This window comes from Sinohyriopsis cumingii, chromosome 3 (assembly GCF_028554795.1).
Source record: "Sinohyriopsis cumingii isolate HCF-2022 chromosome 3, ASM2855479v2, whole genome shotgun sequence".
NCBI classification, from domain to species: domain Eukaryota; kingdom Metazoa; phylum Mollusca; class Bivalvia; order Unionida; family Unionidae; genus Sinohyriopsis; species Sinohyriopsis cumingii.
This window is the reverse complement of record NC_142963.1, coordinates 59,836,470-59,852,503: the sequence shown is the minus strand read 5'-3', so window position 1 is coordinate 59,852,503 and position 16,034 is coordinate 59,836,470. Positions and strand designations below refer to the sequence as shown.

General features: G+C 33.8%; 1 protein-coding gene across 3 annotated transcripts in view; it reads right to left on the bottom strand.

Moving 5' to 3' along the window:
- The window catches only part of LOC149802935 (rap1 GTPase-GDP dissociation stimulator 1-like), a 203,764-nt gene that overhangs the window by 48,731 nt on the left and 138,999 nt on the right, over window positions 1-16,034 (bottom strand). For all 3 annotated transcript variants that reach the window (XM_089952449.1, XM_089952450.1, XM_089952451.1), the window contains exons 6-9: window positions 14,902-15,051; window positions 10,033-10,158; window positions 8,668-8,811; window positions 6,696-6,827 (exon numbers count right to left, since the gene is read on the bottom strand). In XM_089952449.1, the coding sequence (XP_089808575.1) occupies window positions 6,696-6,827; window positions 8,668-8,811; window positions 10,033-10,158; window positions 14,902-15,051 (552 nt within the window). The remainder of the gene's footprint in view (window positions 1-6,695; window positions 6,828-8,667; window positions 8,812-10,032; window positions 10,159-14,901; window positions 15,052-16,034) is intronic.

Genomic DNA, 16,034 nt, shown 5'->3' with positions numbered 1-16,034 from the left:
CAGTTTTGAGCAAGTCAGTCATCATTATCTGGCCTTTGTTATTGTATCTACTTGCCAAAGAGTCGAGTCAAAATGAAAAACAGATCCTGATCTGCCATTGTATTATGCACCTAATCGGGCTTTATGTTGTTTATTCTTCTGATTACTCCTAAAAAAATGCATAGACCCAGTACTGCATACACATTATGCAACAGTAGATCTGGGTCTGTGTCGTTTGCAGGTGGACTCAACCTATTAACAATTATCTACAGTCCATTTTATTTAACACCAGTCACAACAGTCATACAATAAATCATCAACCAATTCTTGAAACTGCAAACAAGAGTCCCTTGATGGGACAGGTTTTCAACTGGCTTAAAAGAATTTCCAGGATTACATGACAAGACAGTTTCTTTAGTTCTTTCATTCTTTTTAACTGCTGAGAATTCAAACCATCTTATAAAGTTTTAAGAAACTTCAAAATACTCAGTTTTGGAAACAAAATGAAAATATTCCTGCCGGTATGATTTAATATGTTCATAAACAAAGCATACTACATCATCCTTTCTTATGGCCTTTGACCCTGAACCTAATATCATAGACAGATGATCAGAACTAATTTCAGATGCTTTCAAGATATACCAATGTGATAGGTATGGTTAGGTCCATAATTATTTTCTGCAGATGGGGAAAAAAGGTGGATTACTGAACTGGGATCATTCAATGTATTATTCACATAGATCCACAAACTGGGTTTGATCAAAATTCTTAGTTCTTTGTGTTAAGATGCGGACATGCCATTACAGATAAAGACCTATCACCTTTATATCACTGTCAAACTCCTGAAGATCAACTTGCCTAGTTTAATTTAATTTGCATATAATAATAATAATAATAATAATAATAATAATAATAATAACAATAATAATAATAATAATGAGGACTTTGTATTGCGCCTAATCTTTAGAAGCTCTAAGCGCTTTACAACATTAGATAACACCTATAACATAAAAAACATATAATAATATTAATACAAAAACAAACACCACGAAATTAGAAAAACATTAAAAAAATAAAAAACATGCTGAGAATATTTCAGGTAGGAAACATTATTAGGTCTTTAAGTTTGTTCTTGCAGTCAAAATAAGTGAGTTTTGAGAGCCCTACAGAAGTACCATCTTTTCTGGCCTATAAGCTCATGTGGATTATAAGTCAAGTACACTGATTTTGTAAATTTTCTGTCTTTCATCCATATTTAAGTTGAAGTGGAGTAAAAAGAGAAACCTAGATCAACACCTTGCCTTCACCTTTTTATCTAGTAATTTCCGGTTTCATGACTATGACTGGTCTGGTATCACTGTATGCTATTCCAGATTTTAATTGGGAAACTGCAGTCACAATGTTAATATGCTTTTCTCCCATTTTGTTTTGGGAGGGGTTTCAGGGTGATTTTAATCTGTATTGTTCAGTTACCTGATAACTGTTATCTTTTCTCATGTACAATGGCACTATTTTATGTAATTATCAACTGACAACACTGAATAAATAGTTAATTGCTGAGTTATTTACATACTAATTAAATATGCAAACAGCTTTTGCCAGGTTATTCCAGTTGGCACCTGTTTGAGGGAAAGATCAAATTAGTGAGGCTACCAAAATGGAAATGAGGCTATCCATAGGAAAATGAGAAATGTAAAGAAAATAAATAATTGATACAGGAAAACAGAAAATTCATGAAAAAGAATGAATAAAATGCATTAAAATATACCAGTATTACAGCAATGAAAACAATGCACTTGATTAAAGATCATTATTTATATCCAGAGAAGAGGAGAGAGGGCATACTATTTTATGGTTTTTGATCCACACAAGATTTTAAAACCTGAACTGTAACTGATGTGGATTAATAATAGAGAACAAAGGGGAACCAGCATTGCCTATTACCAGTAGCCAACCAGGGTTTAAAAAGTCATGGTACATGGCTTGGATTGGTGTCATAAAACCAAGATTCAATCCATCAATTACTGGTATAATCAAAGAGAGATGCTGAAACAAAATCTTAGAATGAATATCGAGTTATGTGATGATATGACATTTTGCTTAAGCTGAAATGCAAACCTAAAAACAGATCATTGATGATTCACAAGTAGTCCATCTCTGTTCTGAATTGTAACCTACATTATGGGCATTCTTTAGTGAATATATGACAGTACTGTAAATATAAGCAAGTTACTTGCTAAATCTATTGTACGTATAAATAGTCATTGAAATTTCCATCATTAATATGGATTACATCCCTTTGTAGCATCAATTATATCAGTGAAAAAGATGCTCTGGTAATCATTAAAGTGCATCAAGTAAAAAATATTGGTAAATCAAGCATCAATGGACCTATGGCTAAAATGTGATCAGGAAGGAAAATGTATAGTTTAAAAAAAAAGATAAATAAAGCAAAATCTGTTCACATTTTGCAGCCAATGAAATGTGACCTCTTTATATAAAAAAAACTGTCATCTTCCAGAAATTAGAAAATACAAGCACATACAAATGTAAACAAAATAATGATAAAAGTAACAACATGGAAGAAGTTAACTTAGTTTATAATAATTGATTGACATAGCAGATGAACAAGAATTAGTACAGCTATGTGACCTGTATTTGATTTTGTTGCTTACACCTCAAAATAATGATATTACCACTACTTAAAGCAATTTCAATGATATAATTAATACCATATAAACTAGCTTATGAGCCCTGCTGCAACTACACAGACCTAAATCTGCTGGCAGATTGGGGTCTATGCAGTTTGTTAGGAGTAATCACTAGAGCAAACAATATAGACCCTAATCTGCATGTGCACTGTGCTATGACTGATCAGGTTCTTTGTTGTTTGCAGTTTGACTCAACTTATAGGCAAGTAAATATGGTAAGCCCATTTGGAGTATAATAAGTCCTGATTTTCAGGTAAAAATATATCGACTTATAGGCTGGAAAATATGGTAAGCCCATTTGGAGTATAATAAGTCCTGACTTCCAGGTAAAAATATATCGACTTAAGGCTGGAAAATATGGTAAGCCCATTTGGAGTATAATAAGTCCTGACTTCCAGGTAAAAAAATATCGACTTAAGGGCTAGAAAATATGGTAAGCCCATTTGGAGTATAATAAGTCCTGACTTCCAGGTAAAAAAATATTGACTTATAGGCTGGAAAATATAGTAAGCCCATTTGGAGTATAATAAGTCCTGACTTCCAGGTAAAAAAATATCGACTTATAGGCTGGAAAATATGGTACTTAATGTTTATAAGATCAAAATGGTACAAAATTGCAAACAGTGAAGTTTAGCCTGATCCCATGGTTATGCTGGTCTGGTTTTCAAAACATCGTTCAAGTGACGGTTGTAAGATCTCCACCATTTTCATTCAGAACCAATTATTCAGAACTAATTGCATATTGCAAGAACATTTCAAAAAGGCTAGTGATAAACCTTTTACCTGGCCACTATGGTTGCCAGGGTCACACCATTTTAACCCTAAACCAGCAACCTAATACTACAGCATTTCCATGACAACACGCATGCCAATATGATCAACTTTTCAGAAGCTGCCATAAAAAGATTTTCAGGATGCCCATCAAGACAGCCATTCTGCAGGTTACATCATTCAGACCAACCATATGTCAATCATAATAAGTGATATATACCATATATCAATCATATTAGGTGTTTCAGTGAAAATCCCAAGTTGATATTATTATCTGTTCAGAAAAAGAAACTATAACATACATCTGCCAACCCCAAAAAGCAATGTAATACAATTGAGAGGATTGAAAAATCTCATACAAGCCAACATAAAATTACTTAAAATTCAAATCTGAATAAAAGAAAATAAAAATGTTTTTTCTTTAAGCCTTCATTACACTTTCAAATTAAAAGAAAACAGCAAACTTAGTATTGTCATTTATCACCATAAAGACACATTAGAACACACTCACATAATAATAATCACATATTCAATACAAATTACACAAAGTTTCTGTCTTTTTAATTAGACATAGTCTTTGCTGTACTCAACAGTTCACTGGAGGACTTGAAGGTGATGTGTCATTTGGGACAAACCATTTTAATCTTCCGCTGGAAGTAGGGGTTGGGTGCATTGGCTGGGATTTTCTTTCCAACGAGGATATATTTTTTTTCTTTTATCTCAAGAATCTTCTTTTGGTCAACTAATATAATGGATAGAATTTCATTTCTTCAAGCTACATGGGAGCTGGAATGAAACAAACTATTTTAAAAAAGTAGGCCACCTTCCCCCAAAATGAAACAGTACTACTTTTTGTACTCAACAGCAACTGGATGTTACTGCTGTTCAAACTTTCCTAAGCAGCTTGTTGAATATTTCTGAGCATTTTGTTCCAATGCAAATGAACGTCTTAGTGGTGTTGCTGTCTGGGAACACTTCCTTACGTGTCTGAAAAATGAGGTGCAACTGAAAATGAAACCTTGTGCTCTGCTACAAGTCACTACAGCTCTTGTCACATGGTCACTTTTAAAGTCACTTTTGGGATTGAGTTCTGCACCTGAGAATGGTTCCAGTGTTGGGTGGTATTCCAATGTTGGGTGGTATTCCAATGCTGGGTGGCATTCCAATGTTGGGTGGTATTCCAATGTTGGGTGGTATTCCAATGCTGGGTGGTACTCCAATGTTGGGTGGTATTCCAATGCTGGGTGGTATTCCAATGTTGATGGATGTCATACATTCCAGAAAGACAAATGCTGATAAGGTGTTACAGTTTGTTCAATAGATAAATGCCCCCCCCCCCCCCAGCATTTCAACATTATGCTTTCAAAAATTAATCACACTTACACGTTATTCTATCTACAGAAATATTAATGTCATGCATTTTATATATGGAATAAAATCTGACTTCATAGAAATGTTGCTGCTGATCACAAACTACCCAATTATCTTAAATACAGATGACTTGAACATTCACCACATCTGAGTCTTTTTCTGTGACATTATCAGCAATATTTTGTACTGCATAAATTTATGTGAATGGTGTTGATGATGTCATCTCAATTTCTTTCTCAGAGCAAAATAAATTAAAAGGAGTTAACAATCAACAAGCAAAATTGCTTTTAGCAGCTATTCCACTCTAACTCCAAAATAATAATCCTTTAACTTACTAAGGAAAACAGTCATGCATAATAATTTAATTTTGTATATAATTTCTATTAAAGGTACCATATGAAACATATGAATAAAAAATATGTTCATATAATTAAATATAATTGTATTTAAATTGTTTGTATCAAGCCAATAATTTTCATATCAATATATAAGAGTTTGGCTGGTGTTTTGAAAATATGTTTGTGGCAAGTAGAATTCTGTAACATCTTCATTCTTATTAGAAAATTGTACTTTTAAACTCTTTCATGTTACTTATTGGTATCATTTTAATGTCATCATTTTTAAATTGCTCATCGGTTGGTTTTTTTAATAATAAATTTGATAGATATTTCAATAAAATGCCAATTCTTTATTCTGTGAGTTACAATAACTAATTAGAATTAGATTAATTACAATTTTACATAATTTATGAACAACTAGAGTAACTTGCATGTTGTTATTTTGTGTGGAAGACCTCTGCTCTATGTTTGCATGCTTCCCAAACAGATTCAATAAATGGTTACAGCAATTTATGGCACAAATAATGAAAATGTGAACACAAAATACACCATCTTGAGCCATGCTGCTCATCATTAGTCTTAAAAAAATACACCATCTTGAGCCATGCTGCTCATCATTAGTCTTAACACAAAATACACCATCTTGAGCCATGCTGCTCATCATTAGTCTTAACACAAAATACACCATCTTGTGCCATGATGCTCATCATTAGTCTTTAAAAAAATACACCATCTTGAGCCATGCTGCTCATCATTAGTCTTAACACAAAATACACCACCTTGAGCCATGATGCTCATTAGTCTTAACACAAAATACACCATCTTGAGCCATGCTGCTCATCATTAGTCTTAACACAAAATACACCATCTTGAGCCATGATGCTCATCATTAGTCTTAACACAAAATACACCATCTTGAGCCATGATGCTCATTAGTCTTAACACAAAATACACCATCTTGAGCCATGCTGCTCATCATTAGTCTTAACACAAAATACACCATCTGGAGCCATGCTGCTCATCATTAGTCTTAACACAAAATACACCATCTTGAGCCATGCTGCTCATCATTAGTCTTAACACAAAATACACCACCTTGAGCCATGATGCTCATTAGTCTTAACACAAAATACACCATCTTGAGCCATGCTGCTCATCATTAGTCTTAACAAAAAATACACCATCTTGAGCCATGCTGCTCATCATTAGTCTTAACACAAAATACACCATCTTGAGCCATGATGCTCATTAGTCTTAACACAAAATACACCATCTTGAGCCATGCTGCTCATCATTAGTCTTAACACAAAATACACCATCTTGAGCCATGATGCTCATTAGTCTTAACACAAAATACACCATCTTGAGCCATGCTGCTCATCATTAGTCTTAACACAAAATACACCATCTGGAGCCATGCTGCTCATCATTAGTCTTAACACAAAATACACCATCTGGAGCCAAGCTGCTCACTTGATGTATGGCAATATAATCAAAATCGGACAAACTAGCCAGATTCCCTTACCACTTCTTGCAAAGTTTCCCACTGCCAGAGCTCCTGATAATTGTAAGTGTTCATCATCACTCTCTAACCATTTCATGGACTCCACAAATATAGGACCATCTCCGTTGGCAAACAGTACCTCCATACTCTTTTCTGTAAAATATACAAAGACAATAATAGTCAATTGTTGCTGTAAGTTTTCTTCTAGCACAGCAACCTATGCACTTCCTTTTCATCTTAAAACAAGCTGGTATCATTCAGAACCTGAAAAGTATTTTAAAACTCTTGATGTAAGAAATATAAAAAAATCTTGTAACATGGAACATTATATGCCAACCATCTAGTAAATACTATTATTATATTTATTTTATGAAAAACCATCTTTCACAACTTGGATACTCATAATACCCAATTAAATTATAGAAAAAGCCCTGCTGATGTGTCCTTGACCTTTGACCCCTTGAGACCAAAATCGTTACCTTTTACTGCCCCATACACAAGTCAGCTGAAAAGATTCCCAAAAATGCAAGTTAATGATGAATTTCGGGTTAAGTATAATGCATAGAAGTGGTCTTCTTGGTGTCACCGTAGCCCTTGCCTTTGATCCTTTGAATCTGAAATCAACAAGTACCTTCCTTGTCTCAGATGGAAGCCAACCATAAAATCTGGTCTAAGTAAAAGAAGCAGAACTGAAATTAATTTGCAGAAAACATTCTTCTTTCCAGTCTCAGTGACCTTGCCTATTGACCTCTTGATCCCACAAAGTGACAAGTGACCTATTGATCCCACAAATTGACAAGTGACTTTCTTGTCTCAAAAGCAAGCCCTCCAACAACTGTAATCATGGTCCATGAAATATAATTTGAGTTCTGCTGTGGAAACCATTTTCTTGTCTTGCCCTTTGACTTGTAACCCTCAAATCACCTGGTGTCAATCTTGTCTGAATTAAAGCCAGCTACATAGTTAGGTCAAACATGTAGTAGAGACGTGTTTTGTGAAAATCATTTTTACTTCTTTCATTTGCAATGATCTTTAATCTAATTACCCCCAAAATCAATTGGTGCCTATCTCGTCTCATATACAGGTCATACAAATAGTTGAGTCATGTTTTGTGACATGGACTTTGACATTTGTGGCTTCTAAAAGGAAAATAAACTGCTTGTTACATACTAATTTCATTCAATTTAAATAGTGTAGAAAATTTGGTAATAGCCTAAGCTCTGTGTTCTAGTACTTCTGTAAGGGATAATTTCTCCATTTCTTGTCCATAATCAGTGACTTTCTCCAATGCATAAAATATCACCATATTTAAAATATATTTACCTATGAACACAGTAATCATCCATACCTGTAACACTATTCAGTCCATTTGGGTGAAATAAGGCAAGAGTTGGTTCAATGTGACTTGAAGTTTTGATGTTTGTTAGAAGGTCTACATTTAATTTGGATATTATTTGATTTCATATGAAAAAATTGCACATCCTAGTAGTATACTTGAAAAGATTTTGAGTTAATGAATTGTTTAGTTATCTTGCCTTAGTAAAAAGAAGTAGGCTAAAGTAATGTACATACTCTCTTATAAGTAGAATCAAACTGAAAAGAGCAAAGACGAGTCCAACTGCAAACTGCACAGACCCAGATCTCATGTCCAGTAATGCACCAGCAGATCTAGGTCTGTGCAGTTTGTTAGGAGTAATCAGTGGAACATACAACATAGACCATGATCTGCAGGTGAATTATGCTATGACAGATCTGGATCTTGTTTGTGCTGTTTGACTCACCTTATAAATGAGTATATATGGTATGAATAAAGAGTTCATTTTCATTTAGAATCGGTTTGACTAAATATGTCATCCCTGCAAACAATACTGTATTAAGAATTCTCAAACCTTGAGCAAACACTTAACATTTTTGATGACGCTAATGACGATGCCAATGCTGTGACTACCTGAAGTGTAGACTGGAGAAAAATGTCATTCATATAATTAGATACCTCCTGTAAGAAGTAGGATAAGTAGGTCTGAAGCCATCTTAACAATATGGTGGCTGTTCTCATCTGCTCTGCCAGTATTTGATTGGATAAGTCGGATTAGGTGATTACTCAGCTCGGTCCCTGCTAAATAGTCTTTCACCTCATCTGAAGAAAAAAGATTTTGGAATCTCAACCCACTCTTAAAATGAAATTCATCCACCTATTAGTCTTACCAGCATTTTTTGGGTCAATGGGAACGAGACATGGGCCCATCATTTTGGGAAAATATACTGGCAACAAACATTTCTGGAACTGATAACTCCCTCTGACAGACAGACACTCTTTCATCGAAAGATTTTCCAGGATTCTAGGAATTCAAAATATGACCATTTCTTTTTATTTAACAGCTGAGTGTTGAAACCATCTCTTATTCTCTGTTGATAAGATTTTCAAATCAGCTGCTGTGGTGGCCATACTGGATATAAGATTGGCACCATTTTCATCAAGGGCAAACTAGACACTATTAGATGACTTGTGCAAATATCATACTAGTATCACCATACATTCAGTGAAATTAGTTACATGTTGTTCAATATGTTCATTCAGTCAGCCATATTGGCTGTTTGCAAGTCTGACATCTTCTGGTGAAAACCTCATGTCAATATTACCCGAAATTCTGGAGAAATAGTGTGTTACAACTCTATGGTCTTAAAGAAAGTAACAGAAAAGCAAAACCAACAAGTTTTGTCAAATTCAACAAATAATTTAATTATCTAAGTTATAAATTTTTTTAAGAGGAACTTATATTGAAAATTAAATCCCAAATAATCCTAAAAGTTCTAGCACAAGTCCAAAAGTATAATGTTCTGAATGAATTCCAGTTGTGTTCTAAATGAATACCAATCTTGAATGTTCTGATGTACAATTAGTCTTGAATGTGCTTATGTGCTAGCAATCTTGTTGTATATACACTGATTTAATCAAGGATGTTTTTGAAGGAATCCACAATAATCACCAAATAGTGTTTTAGTCCAAAATGTCAATGAGCACTCTGTAATTCCAATGAATAATTTAAATAGACAATTTTCTCTATAATTATAAGTGAACACAACTAAAAAGACTGGTATTAAGATAGGATTGAAAAGAAATTTGTTTACTTCAGAACCTTATATAGAAACTCATGACATGATAAAATGACCAGGATGTGAGCCATTTTCCCATAAAATTCATAAAAAGATCACTTCGAGAACCTTCTAAGGTCAAAAGGTCATGTAATTTTTTTACAAATATTACAAATTCCAATAATTATAATATAAAACATTGTCATTACATACGATTCTTTATTTCTTCTTGGTTACTGTAAAAATCAGACTCAACTTCCCTTACCCCATTCTCCCAGGTTGAGCAATAGATCTAGCACAGTAGTAGTATGGTCTCCACATTTCGGTGAACCTAAACACTCTGACAAGGTCTTCAAAAGTGTTGACTGCAGAAGTTTTTCTTTACAGGATTCTGTATATAAAAAATGCATACAAATAGCGAAATTCCCATATACATGCAAATCAAAGTAACTCTCTTTAATTTTTTCACTGATTATATTTTATTTCTGAGAGGTATATGATAATAATAATTGAAGAGACAAATATTTATTGCAATTTTTCATTTGATTGTAACCTAAAAATATTTAAAAAATCTTCATGGAAGACATATTTCTCTGCATAAGAAGAGACACAAGGGAGTCAGATATCACTCACCTGACTAACATATGTCTAAATTCCATTCCATTTGATGACAGAATGACATTATTTGTAAAACATCAAAGGCCTTAATGCTGGAATGCTCCCTGCCAAATTTGGCTGAAAACGATCCAGTGGTTTTTGAGAAGTTGACAATATGAAATGATCATAGATGGACAACAAATGACACAGTACATAAGTGATCCAGTGGTTTTTGAGAAGTCGACAATATGAAATGGTCATAGATGGACAACAAATGACACACAGTACATTCAGGGCCATTCTATAAGCTTACTGGGCCTTACAGCAAGTTCTCTACAAATTAAAAGAAAAAAATATAATTACAACTTTAATTGAATGATGCATACAAAATAAGAATATGAAAAAATAAAAGCTGGTGAGGTAGCATACAATTAGGGTGAGGTCAACAGCAGAGACATTAATGATTTTTAATTATTAGATACAAATTTTAAAAAACTGTATATACTCATATGCAAGTCAAGTAAAACTGCAAACTGCTAAAACCCAGATATGCTATCATATGATGCTCCGGCAGAACAGTGTCAAACCAGTTTGATTGTAGTAATCAAAAGAACAAATAATACTGACCCTTATCTGCTTATGAATCATGTGATGGCAGATCATGATCTGTGCTGTCTGCAATTAGAACTGGCTTGTATGCAAGTATAGATGGAACTTTGGTTTCTGACAAGACACATTTTACTTTCTAATCATAAAGACTAGAAAAAGGCTGCTTACAGTGATTATAAAACTAGAAATGGACAAAATCCTAGCAATGTTTAACAATATGGGCAGAAACAAGACATGGTGAAGCCTGATGTCCTATCTTTATTTCCTTGTCAGAACATGATTTTTAAACCAATTTGTATACATGTAGTTTCTGTTACACCATGGTTTGATATATTTCACTATTCTCTTTTATATCGCAGTTTATACATTACGTGGTTCTTGCTATAAGATGGTTTAGTACTTAATGCTGTCAGCAGTTATGGACCATGACTACCACAATATATTGAGGGAGAGTTGTTTTACTACCCAAAGAAAAATATTCACTTTGATGTCTGGAGTTAGTATCATTTTCCTCTTATGCTATGATCAGTCCTAATTACTTCTGGCAAGTAGTCAACCTCTGTTGAACAATCTGAAATTAACCATGGTTGATTCTGAAGCATTTGCTTTGTTTCTGGCAGACACTCATGTATTTTATCTGATATAACATAAAAATACTGCATTCCTCCAAAGGTTACATGCACTGCCTAAGTCATACTGGTCAGACATTACAAACAAACTAGCAGATATTCTGTGCAGACGTGAGGAGGCAACACCATATATGAACCACAAGAAATTACATCATGTACTATGAAAACAGGATTCAGATTGGAAAGGTCAATGTGACCTATATTATCTAGCCTTTTACAATAAATAAATCAAGAACTCTCTGATTTGGATCATGTTTGTGATTTTAAAATGCACATCTGATACAGCATGACAGAACCAATAGTTATGTCCAGCTGAATTTAAAAAAATTATCTTGAAAAGGGATTGGTACTTTCTATGTTGATAATTTGAATAACAATAAGACACCACTGCAACTGCAATTAGACACCACTACAACTGCAATTTACAGAAGAGACACCAAGTCTGCTTACATACAAGGGGTGCTAATGGTTTTGGAACCTCCAAATGCATTTACCTTCTGAAAATGAATTAATTGGAATGATTTCAAATGCAAATCTACTTTGTCTGTATCAAAGAACAAATCAAACCTCTTACTTACAACAATAAAAGTAACAACTGCCTACAACTGTAACTACAGTTATATCTGTTAACACTAAAGTAGCATTTAATACTGTTGTATACCCTGCAATGTCGACAGACATTTATGGTCTGTGGAAATTTTGGAAAAAGTTTTTCTCTGGTTATCAGAATGAAAATGAACAGATATATGGTACAAGTAGAAATCAAGTTAGTTAATTGGAATGATTTCAAATGCAAAAATAATTTTTTCTGTATCAAAGACCAAAATCAAACCTAATACAACAATAAAAGTAACTACTTCCTACAACTATAACCAATGCTATATCTGTTAAACCAAAGTAGCATTTGATACTGTTGTATACCCTGCAATGAAGCCAGACATTAATGGTCTGTGGAAATTTTGGAAAATGTTTTTCTCTGGTTATCAGAATGAAAATGAACAAATATAAGGTACACCTAGAAATCAAGTTAGTTATTTTGTCAACAAAAAAAATTAAGCTGGGAACAGTAACTACCTATTCTCAATGTTTTCTTTCAAGTTTGCAATGTAAGTCAACATTAAAGCAAAAGAATAACCTAAGCAAGCCATTCATTTTGTAAAAAGCTAAATAATGGTCCATCACTACAAAGCCTCACAATAAACTGATGTCTCTCTTATCACATGGGAATACATGTAGTTAGTCATGGATTACATTTTAATGGTTAACCTGGGGTTTTTTTGTGTGTCTTTAAATCATAAGAACTCATTATAATGTGATTTCACATCATTACATACCATATATATACACCTCTCCCTCGATAACTTGCGAATAACGGGGTCCACAAACATAGACTGCACTATAAGTCACTAAAACAGGGCGGGGGGGGGGACATGGCTTTAGGGAACTGGGCTGTTTGATGACTGAATCCTCATTTTACAATCATGCTGATAATAATTTTTAATAACGCACTTTTTCTAATGAAGTTATTCATTATTCTGTTTAAATAACATTTTTTCTCTCAAAATATCCAACATATGAAAGATTGATCCAACTGGTTTGAACAACCATCACGTGTACGCGAAAAATATATGTATCACATCACTGCTTTTTGTTTTCTTGATGAGTCTGGTTCCCATAGTGGTGTTTAATAGTATCCTGCCAAATCGGGAGTCCACAAGCAGGGAACTAGATGAACTGTTCATACACCACCAAACAAGATTCCTTTTTTTTCTCAAAAACACGTGACATTTATTTCGTGACACTTCTACGTCAAAACTTTATTATTCAGTTAGTACAATATTGATGGGATTTCACTGGAAGTAATAATGAAACTTCTTATCATCCTTGAGGATATCTCTAAGTGCCAGTTCAAGAATTCTCTGAAACTTGCTTGTCCACAATGGTCCGTATCTGTAAAATCAAGCTCTTTATTTTATGAAGTATTCATTTTGCTTGGCTGCCTTGTTATGTTTGATCACAGTTATGAAAGAGTCAGTTAATTTAAGGTAGTTTATGTTACATACACAATAATGTATATAACAGTTTTTGATTGATCAAATGAAGTGAGTTCACCCAACATATGACCGAAGCTGCTAGATTTTAAGTTAGTAGGATTTTCGTGCCTTCTAACTTTTCTTTTTATTCCACCTCCTTTTTGTTATTCAAAAGATATAATCAACGTGATAATACAAAGGAGGCCAGCTTTTAATTCAGTGCAACAATATAACAAATACTTCTGCAAGTTAGTTATCAAAACATGGTTGGCACTTAATTAGGTTCTCAGAAAAACGCTTGTGGACATAGCTGTTACGGTAGATCGGTGCATTTTACGTTTAATTACAAGAGGACACATTGCATTATGACAAATACACATAAAAGGAACTAAAAGACAGAACTAGAACACAGATTTCAATTGATAAAAAAATTATTTAATTTGTATTTATTTATTAAAGTACTGCCTCTACTCGGCATAAGTGACATTTTCATTGATCGAAATTTCCTTACATATTGTTAATTGCGGTGTACTAGGAATGTTGTTTGGAACGAAAATGTAAAAAATTGTATGACCTATTTTTAAATTTGATATTTCATAGTGCTGATTAAAATTTCCAGGTCCTATCTACTGTTTTCAATGATAAAACGAGCGATACATCAAAGTTTCCGTTACCAATTTTGATCGTGATTTTCATCAAGTTCAACAAATAGGGATCAATGTTTGGGGTATTTTCAGGTTTAAAAATGGGATCCACACCTGACCACGCATTATAAGCGGGTTTGTAAGTTATCAGGGCATGAGTTATCAAGGGAGTGGTGTACTCATTTATAAGGCAAGTCCAACTGCAAACTGCACAGACCCAGATCTGCCATCGCATAATGTGCTGGTATATCTGGGTCTGTACACTTTTTTGGGAGTAATCAGTAGAACAAATGGGACAGACCCTGATTGGCAGACCCATTATGCTATGGCAGATCAGGATCATTGTTGTTTGCAGTTTGACTTGTCTTACAAGCAAGCACACGATGGTACTCAATTTATGTATGTGAATACACTTCCAGAACACAGCCATGTTGGAGCATCCCTCAATACAAGGTTCAGTTACTTATAATGCAGGGTCACTCTTATGACTGCCATGGACATTGTTAAAAAGAGATAGTACTGTATATCCGTGTACAGAAATAGGAAATAGTTATATTCTTACTTTCCTTCCACAGCTCACAATAATTTAAACTTTAAAGTTACCAAATTTCATGACTGGTACCTGTATCGGTAATACTGATAATGGTAACAAGGACCATATTGCACAGCCCATCATCATGGCTGATACCATCTGCTCCATAAAAATACTCTGCCAGATATTGTTCCAGCACATCGAAGGCACCTTCACCGATTGCTTTCTCTTGCAATACATCTGAAATTAGTATATAATACATGTATATTAAAACCCAACTTGAAAGATCACTGTTTTGAATAACCCCTTAATTTTTGACCATAGTATAACTGCATAGATTAATTTTCTTATTTAATGTGATGGCTTCAACTGAAAGACCATCATTCATGAGGGATCATGTTTTATTGGTATATGGGGTCGTCTTGCATGACAAAGTTGACTTTATCTGTAAGCCAAAAGTTTATATACCGATAAAAAATGCCCACGAAAACTTCCATTGCCATTAAAATTATTGGCAACATTAGCTATGCAGGAGCTCTCTATACTTATTGCTTATCTTCTAGAATGTATCAAATGTATCACATTTTTTACACCAAATATTTTAGTTTCTGAAATCATTCTGGTTTTGGTGGTATTCATTTTTTAAAATAAAGTTTAACAAAGATTACACATGTGTACAGTATATAGTTACTAATCTGTTTTGCTTCTCTATAAATTATTCAGATAAAGAATTAGTGCTATAACAGGACCAAAATATGTGGCCATTCTAGAGAAGTCAGTTTACATGGGAAAAATATAGGGAAGTTTCACTACCTTATTTTAATTCTAACTTTAAAATATAATTTATGGAAAGACATATAACAAATGGTACTTACTAACCACAAAGTACCTGAGTTTATGGATCAACCAATTTATCAAAGAAATCACCAACTGGAGAAAAAAAATCATGAGTAAATTGTTAAAACTGGTAGTTCTTCCGAATTTTAAAATGTTTCTCATAAGGACAGTACAAGCCCACTATCAGACCATTGGGGACCTCAGTTCCAATAACTCAGACCTTTTTTCTGTATCAAAAGCCAAATCAAACCTCTTACAACAATACAAGTAACTGCCTACACCTGTAAACAGATGTCTCTAATCACATGGGAATAATTGGAGTTCTTCCAGATTTGAAAATGTTTCTTATAAGGACAGTACAAGCCCATTATCAGACCATGGGGACC